Genomic DNA, 15,770 nt, shown 5'->3' with positions numbered 1-15,770 from the left:
TCGGCTATTTTCACTAGTTTGGATCCATTGGAGAGGTAACATTTCTCTTTTGGGTATTGAGCTAAACAGTTTTGGAGCCACTGCTTTAGTGAGTGTGTGCTAACATGCTGAAATGGCCTATGAACTAGAATGGTTCACGTACCAAAGCTGCCAAAGGTTTCAAATCCCTCCCTAATACCATGGCATGTACTGTACAGTGAAGCAGACATGCAAGTCCTGAGCCAGTGTTCCTGTCAAGAGAACAAAGGTAACGTCACGTGTAACATTTCATAGCTGCTCGGGCATCTGTAATGGATTACTTTGCTAATTGCTAAACATGACAACATGAATAAATGTGGGGCCCCCGGCCAAGGTTTCACAAATAGGAAATATTGCCTATCTAATGTGTAGCTTGCACCACTTAAGCCTAATGCCTGAGTTATACTGGGTTGCGCGCCGTGTCGATCACCAAAAATAGCTGCTCTACGAGCTCACAACGCGCTGCAGAGCAGAGCATTGTGAGCTTGTAGATCGGCCATTTTCACTCCAGTGCGCGACACCATCTCGCAACGAAGTATAAATAACCCTTAAGTCCAAGCCTTTACTTTTATGCAGTTGTGCTTAGTCAACATATTGATTGACAAAGTGGATAAGCGAAGTCAGTCGATATGGGATACAGTGTGGAGTGCAACTGGACAGAATGAGATCCAACTAGACTCCACTGCACATTAGCTTTTTACTTCAACAAGGCATCCCATGACCATGTTGTCTTAATGAAGACAACATTGCTTAAGTGGGCCTGAACTGTCCATTCTCTGTCTATCTACTTTAATTGCTTAGTAAATGACTATTGTGATTACGATCATTAAGGTCCTGATTAAATTACTCTGAAGAGTTAATTAGAAATTACAAACGCCCTCAGCATGAAAGCAGAAGCTATTCAAGAGTCTTGACAGAAATGTGACGTGCCAATGTTGAGGCCATGCACAGATTTCTTGCAGTCAGTGAGTATTCATCGAGTATCACAAACTTGGGCTTCTTTCTTTATTGGTTATTTGATGTATGGGAATTATTGAAACACCCCTGTTTAATCGTGGATGAAATTGGTTTGTATGCTGGAATCTTTCTTTTTCTGGAGGCCTTTTCGTGACATAACTTAATAGAGTCAACTAATGATCAGGCAGCCTAAAGAAGATGAACCAAGACAAGTGGAAATGAGGTGAAACTATAATCAACAGCCTGTGCACCAAAACAGCATTAAAAAGACATCAGCAGTCAGTTGGAAAACAGGCGCTGGTGCTGGATTCAGTGAAAGAACAAAAACACGATACACCATGTATAGCTAAATGCCACCCATACTGTGTAGGTCTAACAACCGTCACTCGTCTATGTACTTGAAAATCACACGCAATAGTACAGTCTCACATGAACTATCATTCATATAAATCTAAATTTGAATCAATTATAATGGTGCAGGTTGGGACGAGAGGATGAAAACACACATTTTCGGGATAATAGGTTCAATAGCAAGAGAAAAGGGCCAGGGTTGCTGAGTCACTATTTCGTGGGCCGTCTAGTTCACTAACGCACCAGTATTCCACTGTTTAAATACAGATTTTAGAGCGTCTAGACCTAGACCACTGATTATCGATGTGTTGACCAATATTTTGTCAAAAAGCAAACACTAAATACTAAAATAAATAAAAATACTTTCATGACAACTTCAACTTGTGAATTTTTTCCCATATAATGCCGAAAACAGAGACACCAGGTTGAGAAGTGGTTACAAATTGGGATACGTTAGTTGCATAATTGCCGATACCGATATCAATGATGAAAAGTCAAATAGCGGTCAATATATTATCCAGACCTATATATCGGTAGTGTGCCACAGATTCTCACACACTTCTATGAGCACAACTAAAGACACAAAAAGTGAAAATGCTGACATTTTTGTAGGAAGGAACTGGGTCTCACAACATGTGACAATTCTCTTCTAGGACACAAGGCTAGCAGTACCGTTTGATGACATAACAGTTTCACAGTGTTGTTGTTTTACTTTGGCAGGTTAAAAGGACATGGTTAAAGGTTTCATTATTGTCTCCACCAGCCGAAGGCTGAGGGGAGAGTATGTTTTCCCCTCCGTCCGTCCGTCCGTCCGTCCGTGCGTCCGTCCGTCCGTGTGTCCGTCCGTGTGTCCTCGCAGTTTGTGTGCAGCTAATCTCAGTCGCCGTTGGCCTGGTCGCTGCCAAAGTGAGCACACACATTCCCTGGATGCCAATCTAGAACCTCTGCCCTAAATTTTTCAAATGGGCTTTTTCTAGCGCCACCTAGTGGCCGATGTTCGCAAGACACATTTCTGTGCACTACTCTTACAGATTTGTTCCAAAAATCCTACAAATCGGTAGGCAGTATCTCGACAGTCATGTGATCGACACGGATCTGTCCGATTTTTCATATTCCATCCTGATTGGCTAAGATTGGCTTCCAAAGTTTGTAGGATTGAGCCGTTTGGAACAAAATGCCTCAAATCCCAAACGCAAAGTGCAATTATCATGAAATCGCGCACACACGTTCCCACTAGGTCGAAGAAGAAATGCCACTTAAAATCTTTGAAAGCAGCCTCATGGTGGCGCTATAACAGGCCGATTTGTGGTTTTACCTATAACTCCATCGATCAGTTTCAAACTTTGTAAGCGCATTCCCTAGAGGCCAAGGAAAAACCCTTTCCCTGCATTTTTCACATCAGCCTTTTATAGCGCCACCAGGAGGCCGACTTATGTAAAACACAATTTTTCCTATTATTCCTTGAGATTTTATCCAAAAATCACGCAAATCGGTACACAGTATCTCTATAGTCATGTGATCAAGTCGATCCGTCTGATATTTCATATTCCATCCTGATTGGCTAATATTGGCTTCCAAAGTTTGCAGGATTGCTCCGTTTTTGAACAAAATGCCTCAAATCATCAACGCAGCTTGCGATTACCGTGAAATTTGCCACACATATTCCCACTAGGTCAAGGAACAAATGCTACCTTTTTCACATTGGCCTGTTATAGCGCCACCAGCAGGTAGACTTTAGCAAAACACATTTTTGGAACACAATGCTTCAAATCATGCATGCAGCGTCCGATTGCTATGAAAGATCTAAGGTGAAGAACATATGCCACCCTTTTTACATTGGCCTATTATACAGTAGCACCACCAGGATGCACAGCCTGGTGGAGACCTGTGCTCGGAAGAGCACTGCTTCTAGTTGTTAAATCTGTGTAAAGGAAGTACATTTATTTCATTTCAGTCTGGTTCCTCAGACATTATACGTAGCAGCATTGAAGATATAATAATAATAATTATTATTATAATTGTCTCCACCAGCCGAAGGCATGGGGGAGAGTATGTTTTCCCCTCCGTCCGTCCGTCCGTGCGTCCGTCCGTGCGTCCGTCCGTGCGTCCGTGCGTCCTCGCAGTTTGTGAGCACCTAATCTCAGTCGCCGTTGGCACGGTCGCTGCCACACACATTCCCTGGATGCCAATCTAGAACCTCTGCCCTAAATTTTTCAAATGGGCCTTTTCTAGCGCCACCTAGTGGCCCACGTTCGCAAAACACATTTCTGTGCCCTACTCTTACAGATTTTGTCCAAAGATCCTACAAATCGGTAGGTAGTATGTCGACAGTCATGTGATCGACACAGATCTGTCCGATTTTGCATATTCCATCCTGATTGGCTAAGATTGGCTTCCAAAGTTTGTAGGATTGAGCCGTTTTGAACAAAATGCCTCAAATCACAAACACAAAGTGCAATTATCATGAAATCGCGCACACACGTTCCCACTAGGCCGAGGAAGAAATGCCACTTATTTTTTTTTTAAATCAGCCTCATGGTGGCGCTATAACAGGCCGATTCGTGGTTTTACCTATAACTCCACCGATCAGTTTCAAACTTTGTAAGCGCACTCCCTAGAGGCTAAGGATAAACCTTTGCCCTGCATTTTTCACATCAGCCTTTTATAGCGCCACCTTTGGGCCGACATATGTAAAACACATTTTTGGATATTACTCCTTGAGATTTTATGCAAAAACCATGAAAGATCTAAGGTGAAGAACATATGCCACCCTTTTTACATTGGCCTATTATACAATAGCACCACCAGGAAGCACGGCCTGGTGGAGACCTGTGCTCGGAAGAGCACTGCTTCTAGTTATAATTATAACCAGTAAGAAGCCTAAGGGCGAAAAGCGACCTTGGTGCATCAATGGCTACGATGTGTGAGGTGCCCTTATTTAAAACTAACATTATATAGTATGATGCCCGGCAAGCAAAGCAGCTGCAGCTAATGGGTGTATTCGATTTAGGTGTGTCAATTTGCGTTGACATTCACACCTAAATTTTAAATATTAAATTATTAGCAGCAGCTGCATTACTTACTTACAGCCTTGATTACAGCCTGCCATGTATTTAATCTGCTGTAGTGTTTTAAAATACAAAGAAACTATAGTAATCAACTATAAAACTATAAAATCAGCCTAGGAATTTGTGCCCCTTTAAGTGGTTAGGGAAATGTGCCCCCATCTTTTCTTTTTTTTCTTTTTACGAATCGAACCCTGTGTGTCACTATGTATAATTACAGACTGAAACTATGTAAGTAGAAACCCCTTGAAACTCATAAAGAGTAAAGACCCATTGTCTCTTCGTATGAATTCCGATACACTTCAAACTAGAAGCAGTGCTCTTCCGAGCACAGGTCTCCACCAGGCCACACAAATCGGCCTGTTATAGCGCCACCATGAGGCTGATTTAAAAAATGTGGGGCAGAGGTTCTGAATTAGCATCCAGGGAGTGTGTGTGCTCAGTTTGGCAGCGATCGGGCCAACGGCGCCGGAGATTAGCTGGTAACAACCAGGCCACACAAATCGGCCTGTTATAGCGCCACCATGAGGCTGATTTGAAAAATGTGGGGCAGAGGTTCTAGATTGGCATCCAGGGAGTGTGTGTGCTCAGTTTGGCAGCGATCGGGCCAACGGTGACTGAGATTAGCTGCTCACAAACTGCGAGGACGCACGGACGCACGCACGCAAGGACGGACGGACGGACGCACGCACGGACGGACGGACGGACGGACGCAGGGGAAAACATACTCTCCCTCAGCCTTCGGCTGGTGGAGACAATTACCAAGAACACCCATACTCTAGAATAAAACGGGTGCCTATTGCATCATGTTGCCTGTGGCCTGTTGAGGAGAGGGGGGTATTCTAGGAGAGACATGACCTACTGTACTGTATGTACCTACAGTATATTAAAATTACAAACAGATTACCTTTGAATGATTAGAGAAAATATTTATTTGAACTTTGGTCACTTGGAAATTATTTTAATTTGGGCTTAGTAGTCAAAATTGAAATTGGCTCAATGGCCTTGACAACACATACTGTACTATAATCATAGTCATTTAGGATGAACATGTCATCACACTCGCTGTCATCACATCTGAGGGAATGTTACTATGGTATGCGTAACTATGGTCTCCTCACCCAGTCAAACTGGATCTGCTGAATTCCTTGAAAACAACTGCATTCCATAATGCCCACTGTACTGTACTGTACTGTATTACAAGAGAGGACTCTTCTTCCTAAATGCATGGACAACTTAAAACTTAAGTCCACTAAACGTCCCAAATGCTCTGAGCATTACTGAAATGTCCTTGGCTGTACTGTGTATCCACATTCTAGGTCCACTGCACAAACAGTGCTTCAGTGTGATGTAATACGGCACTCATTAAACAAACATGCGGCTTTCACAGTTTCACCTCTCAGGGTTGGCGTAACATTTTCCCAGACCACACTGTGGCCCCTGGCCAGTGCCTGCCAATGCCTGTCACTTGGAGGCAATGACAATGTTCCATGCTATAGACTTCAAATGGCTCACTGCCTCTCAACTCCCTAAAGAAAGTGAATGCCTCCACTTAAACTGAACCCCATATAATAATAATAATAATAATAATATCTCAAATTTATATAGCGCTTTTCTAAGTACCCAAAGACGCTTTACATGGGGCAAAGACATATCCCAAATTCTGGCCGGCATCCACATAAATGACATCAGTTGTGAGACCATATAGGCCCATAAATGGAAAAGACTGAACAGTAAAGTCAAACAATTTAAGTTGGAGAAAAGATTTTTTTTGTCAGATAATGATCGCATTAACTAAGACCAAATTCAGTGAGGAACACTGTTGTCAAAGTAGATTTAACCATTTATTGCAATAAATGGAATACAGTTCAACTTGTTGTTTTTCGTCAGATGACGTACTGTAATGATCTCATTGACTAGGACCAAATTATGAGGGCATGGGGTTGCATTTGTGTTATCTTTTGCTTTTTGCTTTTTCAGAAAGATTGTGAGAGTACAAATTAAGCATGGACATTCTTGCAAACTAATGTTCCAGTTACACCTCAGTGGAGGGAAAAACTAAAAGGACAAGTCCTAGCTCCACCCAGGGATGAAAAATGTCTTCCTGCCTCGCATGCATTCAGTGCCGTCTGAGGGCTTTTGAACATGCAGGCTTCCTTTGCCTGGGTCTGTATTACGTTCTGATTGAGCAACACAGGGAACATGTCTGGCCCTGAGAACTCTGAAAAGGAACATAAGGAAGGCAGTGAGCTCACAGAGAGAGAGAGAGAGAGACTCTGGAGGATGACATCAGCACTGAGCTAGTCAGTGGCGAGAGCAGAGTATTGGGGCGCATGTTTAAATGTGAGGGGTGGTGGCTAAAAGGAGTAAAGGACTGGACCACGTGTTACATGGAGTTGATAGCGTTTCATGAGATGAAATCCAATGGGTACACTCTCTCTGGAGAGACAGAATGTGCCGTGCTCCTCGTCCTTCTGTATCATTACAGTCCTCACTGGGGTTTTTAGGGCAGCAATTCGCGGCCATACATTCCCTTACCTTAACCGTGCTGGAACACATACCAGTGATTACAACTTTTAGCCTCAGGCTTTCACTGCTGTCTTACTCATGTCTGTCTTATAAATGTGAGTCAGAGAGAGACAGAAGTTTGGAGGAAGGGTCACTTGGCTTTTGTTGATACTGGTCTTCGTGGTCAGTCTCAGTACAGTACAGTACACAGACAGAGCTCAGTGTATACAAGTGCATCAAGTCTTTGCCCGAGGCGAAGAGACGTTTGCATTCCTAAAGCTCAATGGAGCTTGATAGCCAACGGTACAAGCCCCACCCTTCACAGGAAATATTAGTAATTGGCTCTCAGTTGTACAGCCTGAATTGCATTTGGAAGGGCATAAACAAATGCCAAAGCATGGCTGTGTGTGTGTGTGTGTGTGTGTGTGTGTGTGTGTGTGTGTGTGTGTGTGTGTGTGTGTGTGTGTCTGTGTGTCTGTGTGTCTGTGTCTGTGTGTGTGTGTGTGTGTGTGTGTGTGTGTGTGTTTTAATTCTTTTTACTTTTACAGTAACTCCTGAATCTTTTCTCATCCATAAAAACAAATTATCAGTTCCCTCACTTGGAGGAGCAGGCAGGCGGCCTTCAATAAAACTATGTTTTGTGCCAATGTCACCCATCAGCAGTCAACCAGACTCAGTGACAGGAGGAAGGACACAAAATAGCAATTAGCAACACTAGTACATGAGTGGCTCTTAATGTCATTGCCACCAGAAATGTGCAGCCGTCTTCAAACAAGGAAAGGGAGTAACCGACCGTGGTATGGAAATCCACTGGTTGTAGAAACACTAAAATGTGCACCAGAAGCACTTTCATGCACACAGACAGCGATGGAGCTCAGCATTCCCATTTTAGATCCCACCAGGGACAGTTAAAAAGCTAGTGACCACACTGACGAACAAAAAGCCATAATGCACAACTGTACTTAACGTTTGCATTTACCAGAGTAATGTACTGTAGTTGAAAATGTTAAGTTGGAATATTACGTCAATTTTTGAGGCAACAGCAATAATGAATTGCATTTTTATAGCGCTTTTCCAAGTGCTCAAAGCGCTTTACAATGGTTCATTCATTCATACATTGGGAAGTGAAGCGAGTAGGAATGAAAGGTAGTGCAGAGTCTGGAGTGATCATGGGCGTTACAAGGGAGGGGGTAAAGTGGGAATGAGTTACTAGGGCCCAAGGTAGCAGATCTACAAGCTCACAGCGCAGCTTTGCTTCTGGGGGGGTCCCTGGAACTAAATATTTTGGGATGGGGGTCCGTGGCCAAATACATATCATTTTGGGCGTCCTTCATATGAAACAGTTTGAGCACCACTGACATAAGAAACTTTTTTGAAGGATTTGAAATATTCAAAGACTATTCTGAAAGATTTCAAGATCTTTCAAAAATAGTTGATCTACAAGCTCACTGTGAGCTTGTTTATCTGCTATTTGTCAATAGTTAAAGCACAAAATAATGCTTAATAATGTGTTCCCAGTTTAAATGGGTTAAACCCCCTATCCCTATGAAGAACATTCTTGGGGGGCCCGCAGTGAATCCTTGTACCCAGGGCCCAGAATTTGGTGCGATGCCCCTGGGAGTGATGATGTGATTGTCAAATGGACCCCAGGCCCTACCCTCCCCTTCCTTCTTAAATCTGGTGATCTCATTTCCTGCCAAAGGAATGCCATGCACTTAATACCTCACTGACATCTGAGCTCATAGGAGTGTCACAATCTTCAAAACTATGAGGTAATTAAGGGTCAGTCCTAAGACAGACTTTGGTCATTGTGAAGACCGATATCAGTCAGCAGTGTCCTTCCAAAGTTAACAAGTTGAAACCCAGTGTCCATTCATTGTTCTAGGGGCCATCACTCCGGCGAAAATTGCCGGTCAACAAGCTCACACCACGATGCGTTACGATAGATTGTGAGCTTGTAGATCTGTTCTTTTCGGCGGGCCAATTTGGTGGAGGGAATCAATGACCAAATATAGAGCCCTGAGAGACCCCGGGCAACTAGCCTACGTATATATAGGGTGTAATTGGTAAACCACTTTCAACCTGGAGACCCTATTTTGGCCTTTTGGGTGTGTCAATACAAGCAAAATTATGATTATTTTCTATGTCAATTTTCTATTTTTGAAAACTGAGAAAAAAGCAGTTCTACACAACACGCCGGGTTGCCGGGAAGCTTGTAGATCCGCAATTTTGGTTATCTTTTAAACACTCTAGGGCTTAAATGGTTAAGTTATTGGATTAGGTCATGAAGTAAAGAGGGGATTCAGAAGAAGACCTTACCAGGTCAAAACATTGGTATTCCTTTAGTAAATGCTGCATCGTGGCTATGAGTGTGCAGCCTTTTCTTTACTTCTAGACTTTACCAAGGTCAGCAGGACCATCAATACTGGCGTGCGCCCTTCTCCTGTTTGTTTATTAGATTACTGTAGGTCATGCCAAATCAGCAACCACAGTGATATCAGTCCACTCAATGGGACAGAAAGTAACTGAAATCCCCTCTTATCTCACACTTGAAGAAGTGAAACACTGTGAACTCAAACTGTAACAAGAACGCCTAGGGAAAATGTCACTGGACACTACATAGTATCGATTAAGTGGTATACAGGTTTATATAATGTGGGTGACTCAGGTGAGCGCTTTCAAACGTACATCACCGAATGAAACACTAAGCTCACTCCCATCCATGAACTGCTCTGCAACTCAGTACTAGTCTAGGCTACATTAAATAGTCATAGAAGCCAGAGGCGCCCCGTCTGGGGCTATCAAGACATCAATAGCTATTTCCCGCGTTGCAGTGTAGCGCCAAACAGAGAGGTGCTGTATAACAACATGTGTTGTGTGCATCTCCCTGGGGTGTTGAACTGTAAAACAGTGGAGTGCTGAGAGAGTGATTCCCTGCTTGTCTTGGTGTTTGGTTTTGACATTTCTGTCTGTGACTGAGGTGTTGTTGAAGTACAGCACCTTCCCTGTAGTAGGTCCGGGGACGATATGAACGACACAAAACAACAGGAAAACCTCGATAACATCGATATTGTGATGACGGTATCATATTGTGACGACAATGTACATTTTCTTTTTAATTTGTTTAACAAGCATTGTCAAAATTAGCAGATCTACAAGCTCACAACCTTGTAGATCGGCTATTAGTCCAGACTTGTCCTTTAAGTTTAAAGTTTATGTGCCATATCACAATATTAGGACATTCAGGTGATATCACAACAATATTTATATACGTAGGTACACTGACTGCACTACTAGCCTGGAACCAGACCAGACGCCTGGGAATAAAAAGAAACGTGCCAGTGGCGAATATGGACTGGCCCCGCTCAATTGTGAATCAATTTCCTCTCCCCCAAAATTTGGGGGAACCAATCTGGTCTAACCAATTGTGTCCAGAGCCATCTTTTTAACCCACCCCTTGGAAATGAGAATTCTGCTCGCGAGTCCAGACTAATATCCGATTCGCAATGAGGAATTAGTGTGAGCAACGCCAGGCTAGCACTATATCTGTACTTCCCTGACTTTAAAACAGCAGGAGCATCTGTGTCATTTTAGATTTGTGCGTTGGCTATTCAAAACGTACAGATATTCAAGCTCACGTACATCCGTTATTTTTGAAAAAAAAAAAAAAAAAAAAAAAACGTAAAACTGTGAGAACAGCTGATTTAGCAGGCATTTGTAGAATCTGCCTCAGGTCTCAATGGGTTAAACTAATAATCCGATTCATTCACCAATGTGCTTAGTGTAGAGGTGCTACTGTACTGTCAACAGTGGGGATGGATCAACATGATAGTTTAACCATTGCATGCCTGCCTGCCTGGCAGTGGTGATAAAAGTACTCTCATTTACTTAAGTAAAAGTATCAATACTGCATTATAGAAATACTGTTATAAGTAAAAGTCCAGAATTCCACATTTACTAAAAGTAGACTACCATACAAAAGTATTGATAACTGAAAATTGGATATGCAAAAAGTAAGTAAAAGTACCTCAAAATTGTACTTAAGTACAGTACTTTAGTACATGTACTTAGTTACTTTAATTACACCACTGCTGACTGGCTGGCAGTAGACTACAACTGAAGTAGAACACGACTCTCTTCATTATGGTAACAACCTAAACCAATACAAACCAGTCCAAAAAAAACACCTACCAGCTTCTTGTTTTTACCCTCGTCCTCGTTGGACTTCTTCTTAGATGGTTTATTCGGGTCCTCTCCTCCTCCACCACTGGCTTGACCGGCTTGGTCCATTTTGGAGGGTTTTCAGTTTATAGGTTCCGTTCGATGAATTAAAAGTTTACCCCCAAAAAAATAAAAGTTTAGGGAAGAACAACTCCCGCCGGGCACGTTTGCCAACACTTGGATAATAAAAAAAAGAAGAAAAGCAGCCAATATTAAGTGTTCTCAAAAGCCATCCCGTTAAAAGTAGTGTTTTAAAAATATATGTTTAAAAGTTGAGTGCTCTAAAAAAAGAAATCCTTTAGTATCCAGCTGTGGCGTTGCAGTAGAGCGGAGGTGTGGTAGTTCAATGGGGAGACGCTCTGAAAGGGTCCACACAACATAATATAGTTAGAATTATAATAACAACAATCAATATAATCAGTATAATCAATAACTTATCATCCACAACACCCACGTATCTTATGGGCTGCACACGTTTATCTCGTTTAATGATTCACAGCACGTGTTTTCCACACAATACACTAATTAGTATGCAGACACGTATCGAAATGAACCCCAAGTAAATTAAGGAACAATAGCACATTATTGTATGCTATGCTAGATATTATATAACAGAAGTAGCCGCTCAGTAGCCACACACAATGTTTACAATATTATTAAAAGAATGGGGGGAAACAACTGTTTTTGGAAACAAACTAGCAGGGCTGTTAGTAGCAGCTGCCTAAAACTATAACCGATAACATAAGAGAGCTGTCAACGTGCATTCACTGCAGCATCATTCGGAATAGTCATCAGCACAGCCACCATTCACAATATTCAAATAAATCAATGTTTACAATAATACAAAATAAATCACCGTTGTTCTCTGCTTGGCTATACTTTACACCACACTGTGCATTGTTATGTCCTGCCAAACCCCCTGTAAACAAGACATTTTGTTATATATTTCATATTTATTTTACCGCCACAATATCCGACCAACCCCCCGCACACACAACAAATGCCATTAAATCTAATGTAATAATTAAATAAGCTGTCAAAAGAAAAACTCACAGAAATCTCAGAGCTTACCATAATGCAACCGAACCTGAAAGCCCAGGCCCACGGCAGGCCCCGCCCGCCGCGTATTGTGATTGGCGCGGCGGCGGCGTCGGCACGGGAGATCCCGACGGCCATTGGTCGCGTCGCCTGGCAGTCGAGGGGTCGACTTGACGTCGACGCGGACTGGAGGAGGAGGAGTGGTCACAGTGAGGTCACAACAATAACCGCTCCCTCTCACAGCAACCCAGCAGATCTGTAAGCATCAAGCATCAAGCATGAGAGGGAGGGAGGGAAGGAGACACAAGGGCGCAATACCGCGCGCGTGTGTGTCTGTGTGTGACTCGAGAGAGAGATAGTCAGAGCTGTCTTTTTTGTACAGTAGGCCTATAAGTTATAAGTTATAATTTATAGTCTAATAACTATATCAAAAATGACCATCATGATGATCATGATCAGTTGTTATGATCTATGATGGTAGTTCGTTCTGGCCTCTGGGAGTAGGCCTAGTGGGAACCTGCTCTGCATGGAATAAAAATAGATGCTATAATAGGTGCTATTTCTTGAAGCTTTGATTGATTGATTGATTGATTGATTGATTGATTGATTGATTGGTTGAAGACTTTATTAGAAGTTTGCATAGGAAAAGGTACAGTTTCATACAGTTCACTGGTACAAGGTCTACTAAAAGGAGATCCTAGAAAAGACTATGCTTATTTCCACAGGAAATAAACGATATAATCATGTTGCTATGCATCCTATTGCTATGCATTATAGGCATACATATGCATACTTAATGCATCAGAATCTGCTTATAACACTGCAATTATAGCCTTTAAGTTAGTTAGAACTCATACTCAAAATGCTTTATAACAATAATCATGACACATTCTAAAGCATTGATGACTCATCAGGTAGGCCTGGGCGATGTAATCAGCTTATACAGGCTAACACTGTATAATTACGGGTATAAGCACTCATAAGTATAGGCCAACTCATAATGCAATTATAAAGCCTCTTTTATAATAAGAGGCTACCTGCCAACACCTGCATTTAGCAGGAGACTCCTTTTATTTGACCATTTCTCCTGGACTCCATGTGCCTCCGTATCTCCTGCTTTTCTCATGCATTGGGCATTTCACCCTTTTGCGTGGCAAATAACCCATGTGTCAAACACACTCACTAGATGTGGAAAACTTCAAAATACTTATCATAGACGTGGCACTATTTATAAGTACTTATAAATATAATTATAAAGCGTTATAAACAGATTATAATGTATTATTGTATATATGCTTATAATGTTATAGATAGCAAAGTGTTACCACATTGGTATTTCTAAAGAATGACCTGATGTTAAGCAGTCATATTTAGTGCAGTTGGCAACTTGAAAACACCATCTGGACACACATTGTCTGCAGCACCAGTGAGGCTCCTCTCAGCAGCACTAGTATAATTCATGGAATCTGTGTGTGTGTGTGTGTGTGTGTGTGTGTGTGTGTGTGTGTGTGTGTGTGTGTGTGTGTGTGTGTGTGTGTGTGTGTGTGCGTGTGCGTGTGCACGCGCGTTTGTGCGCACGTCACAATTTGTCCTCAGCATAACACTGACCTGTCTCATATGACCCCAAGGTGTCCAGAGCCGAATGGCAAATCTGTCTGAATTGCTTGAGAAAGAGGCAAAATAATTCTCTGCATATTCGGGCGGGAGATTGCATGCATCGGCGTCCCTGATTGGCCAACCCAAAGGGTCAGCTTCATAGTGTCACGTCACGTTTATGCATGCTTAGCCAGTAAAAGTCCCTGATTGGCTAACCCAAACCATGGGCCTAAATGATTGGCTGAGCTTTGTATCGGTTGTGCATAAGCTAGTATAAATGGAACGAATTACAGCATTCCTGACATGGATGGCCCCAACTAGGCCGTGGTTGTCATATTTGTCTGTCTGTCTGTTTTTACGTGAACCGATACCCGATAGTATCGACGTCATGCAATCGATACCATTAAAAGTATCGCAGACAATACCCATCCCTACTGTCCGTCCGTCCGTCCGTCCGTCCGTCCGTCCGTCCGTCCGTCCGTCCGTCCGTCTATCCCAGGCATAACTTGGGATAACCGATCGACTTGTGTACTACATTGGTTGTGCAGTAACCCTCCGCACCCAACTTCCCACCCTCCAACTTGATTGAATACTTTATTAAGAAAAATCAAACCTCGGTTCGAAGTGGAGCGGTGAATCTGAGCAGCTATACTGTGTGTGTGTGTGTGTGTGTGTGTGTGTGTGTGTGTGTGTGTGTGTGTGTGTGTGTGTGTGTGTGTGTGTGTGCCTGCACAACAGCGCCCCTCCTTTAACATGTGTGGCCAATCAAGGTATTGCCAGGCTACGGACATAGCCAGCCACATAGCCACATAGCCAGCCACAGACATACCTGTCTATTGGGAGCGCTTTCACCGCTCCAAAAAAAGAAAAGAAAAGCGCAGGAAAATACAGTTCAACAGGCCTACAAGGTCTTCTAAGAGGAAGTCAAGGCTTGTTTCCATTGGGGTCCTTTGTACTCAGTCAGTTCATCAAAACATTTAATGACAGACAAATACTATGCAAATCATCAGATAAACAGCTAAAAATAAAAATATGTACAGTAAACAGTTTGGATGGGGGTAACTTTTGCTGTTTTTGTTCTTTCTCTACTGTCAGCAAACGTCTCACAGCCCTTCCTAGTCAACCATCACTGTCTGGCCCCAACTCACTCTCCAAGTCCAAGATCACCCGTACCTGTAACATGTAGCCCACTATGCTGAGAGGATTACTGATTGTCAGCTACACCGGAACATCCTCAACCCTGAGAGTCTTCAAATGATGCTTAAAGTCAATTATAGGTACTGATACTGAATGATGTTAAAGGATGATAATACTGTCATTCGCAAATTGTTTCCATTTGCACATTGTTGTTCGTCTTGTAAATTGGCATTGTCCTATGTTTCAGGTGACGTTTTGACCAGAACCAATTCCTATATGTCCTATACATACTGGCTTCTGAGTTGTAATGCTTGTCAGTATGTGCTGTGTAAACAATGTAAGTTGTCAATGTGTCTCAGTGCCTCTGACACCAAGGGAAATTTGGCATCATGTTTTGTACTTGAAGTTAAAGAGCTTTTGCTTTAGAAAAATATTGTCCCAGTCACTGTACCATTTAATTGCTTTTAAGCCTTTGTGCTTGTTGGTGATACCAGACAATACTGTGTCAGTTGCTACAGTACTAGCTATCATGCTTAGATGCATCGTTTGCCTAAAGTTTTGGGCCAATTTGTTATGGATGGTGATCCATGTATTGGCCTGGTTACTCATATATTGTATTTTTAAACTATTGTATTTAGCGCAGAACTCTTAACAAACACATTAAACACAGGGAGAGAGAAGAGTACACTGAGAGAGAATACTGCTCAGATGCAGAATGTTTGCAACAGTCAGATGGGGTGAAGAAATTCAAAAATTAAACAAATGCAACTGTGGTGCAAACCCTGCCAATACATACAAACATCCTCTACAACTTTCAATTGACCTTGTGCTTGGTCTGACCTTTTCAACCCAAGAAATAATCTCCTCAGGGTAGCCTAC

The 15,770-nt window shown here is 42.4% G+C and overlaps 1 protein-coding gene across 1 annotated transcript in view; it reads right to left on the bottom strand.

Annotated features, from left to right (window-relative positions):
• The window catches only part of diaph2 (diaphanous-related formin 2), a 765,099-nt gene extending 752,871 nt beyond the window's left edge, over window positions 1–12,228 (bottom strand). Inside the window, exons 1-2 of the mRNA XM_080745541.1 lie at window positions 12,192–12,228; window positions 11,091–11,479 (exon numbers count right to left, since the gene is read on the bottom strand). Coding sequence (XP_080601667.1) covers window positions 11,091–11,189 — 99 coding nt within the window. The 5' untranslated portion in view covers window positions 11,190–11,479; window positions 12,192–12,228. The remainder of the gene's footprint in view (window positions 1–11,090; window positions 11,480–12,191) is intronic.
• Window positions 12,229–15,770: the final 3,542 nt, after the last annotated feature.

The sequence above is a fragment of the Nannobrachium achirus genome (assembly GCF_963921795.1).
Source record: "Nannobrachium achirus genome assembly, chromosome: 17".
Classification (NCBI taxonomy): Eukaryota; Metazoa; Chordata; class Actinopteri; order Myctophiformes; family Myctophidae; genus Nannobrachium; species Nannobrachium achirus.
This window is presented reverse-complemented; position numbering and strand designations above follow the sequence as displayed.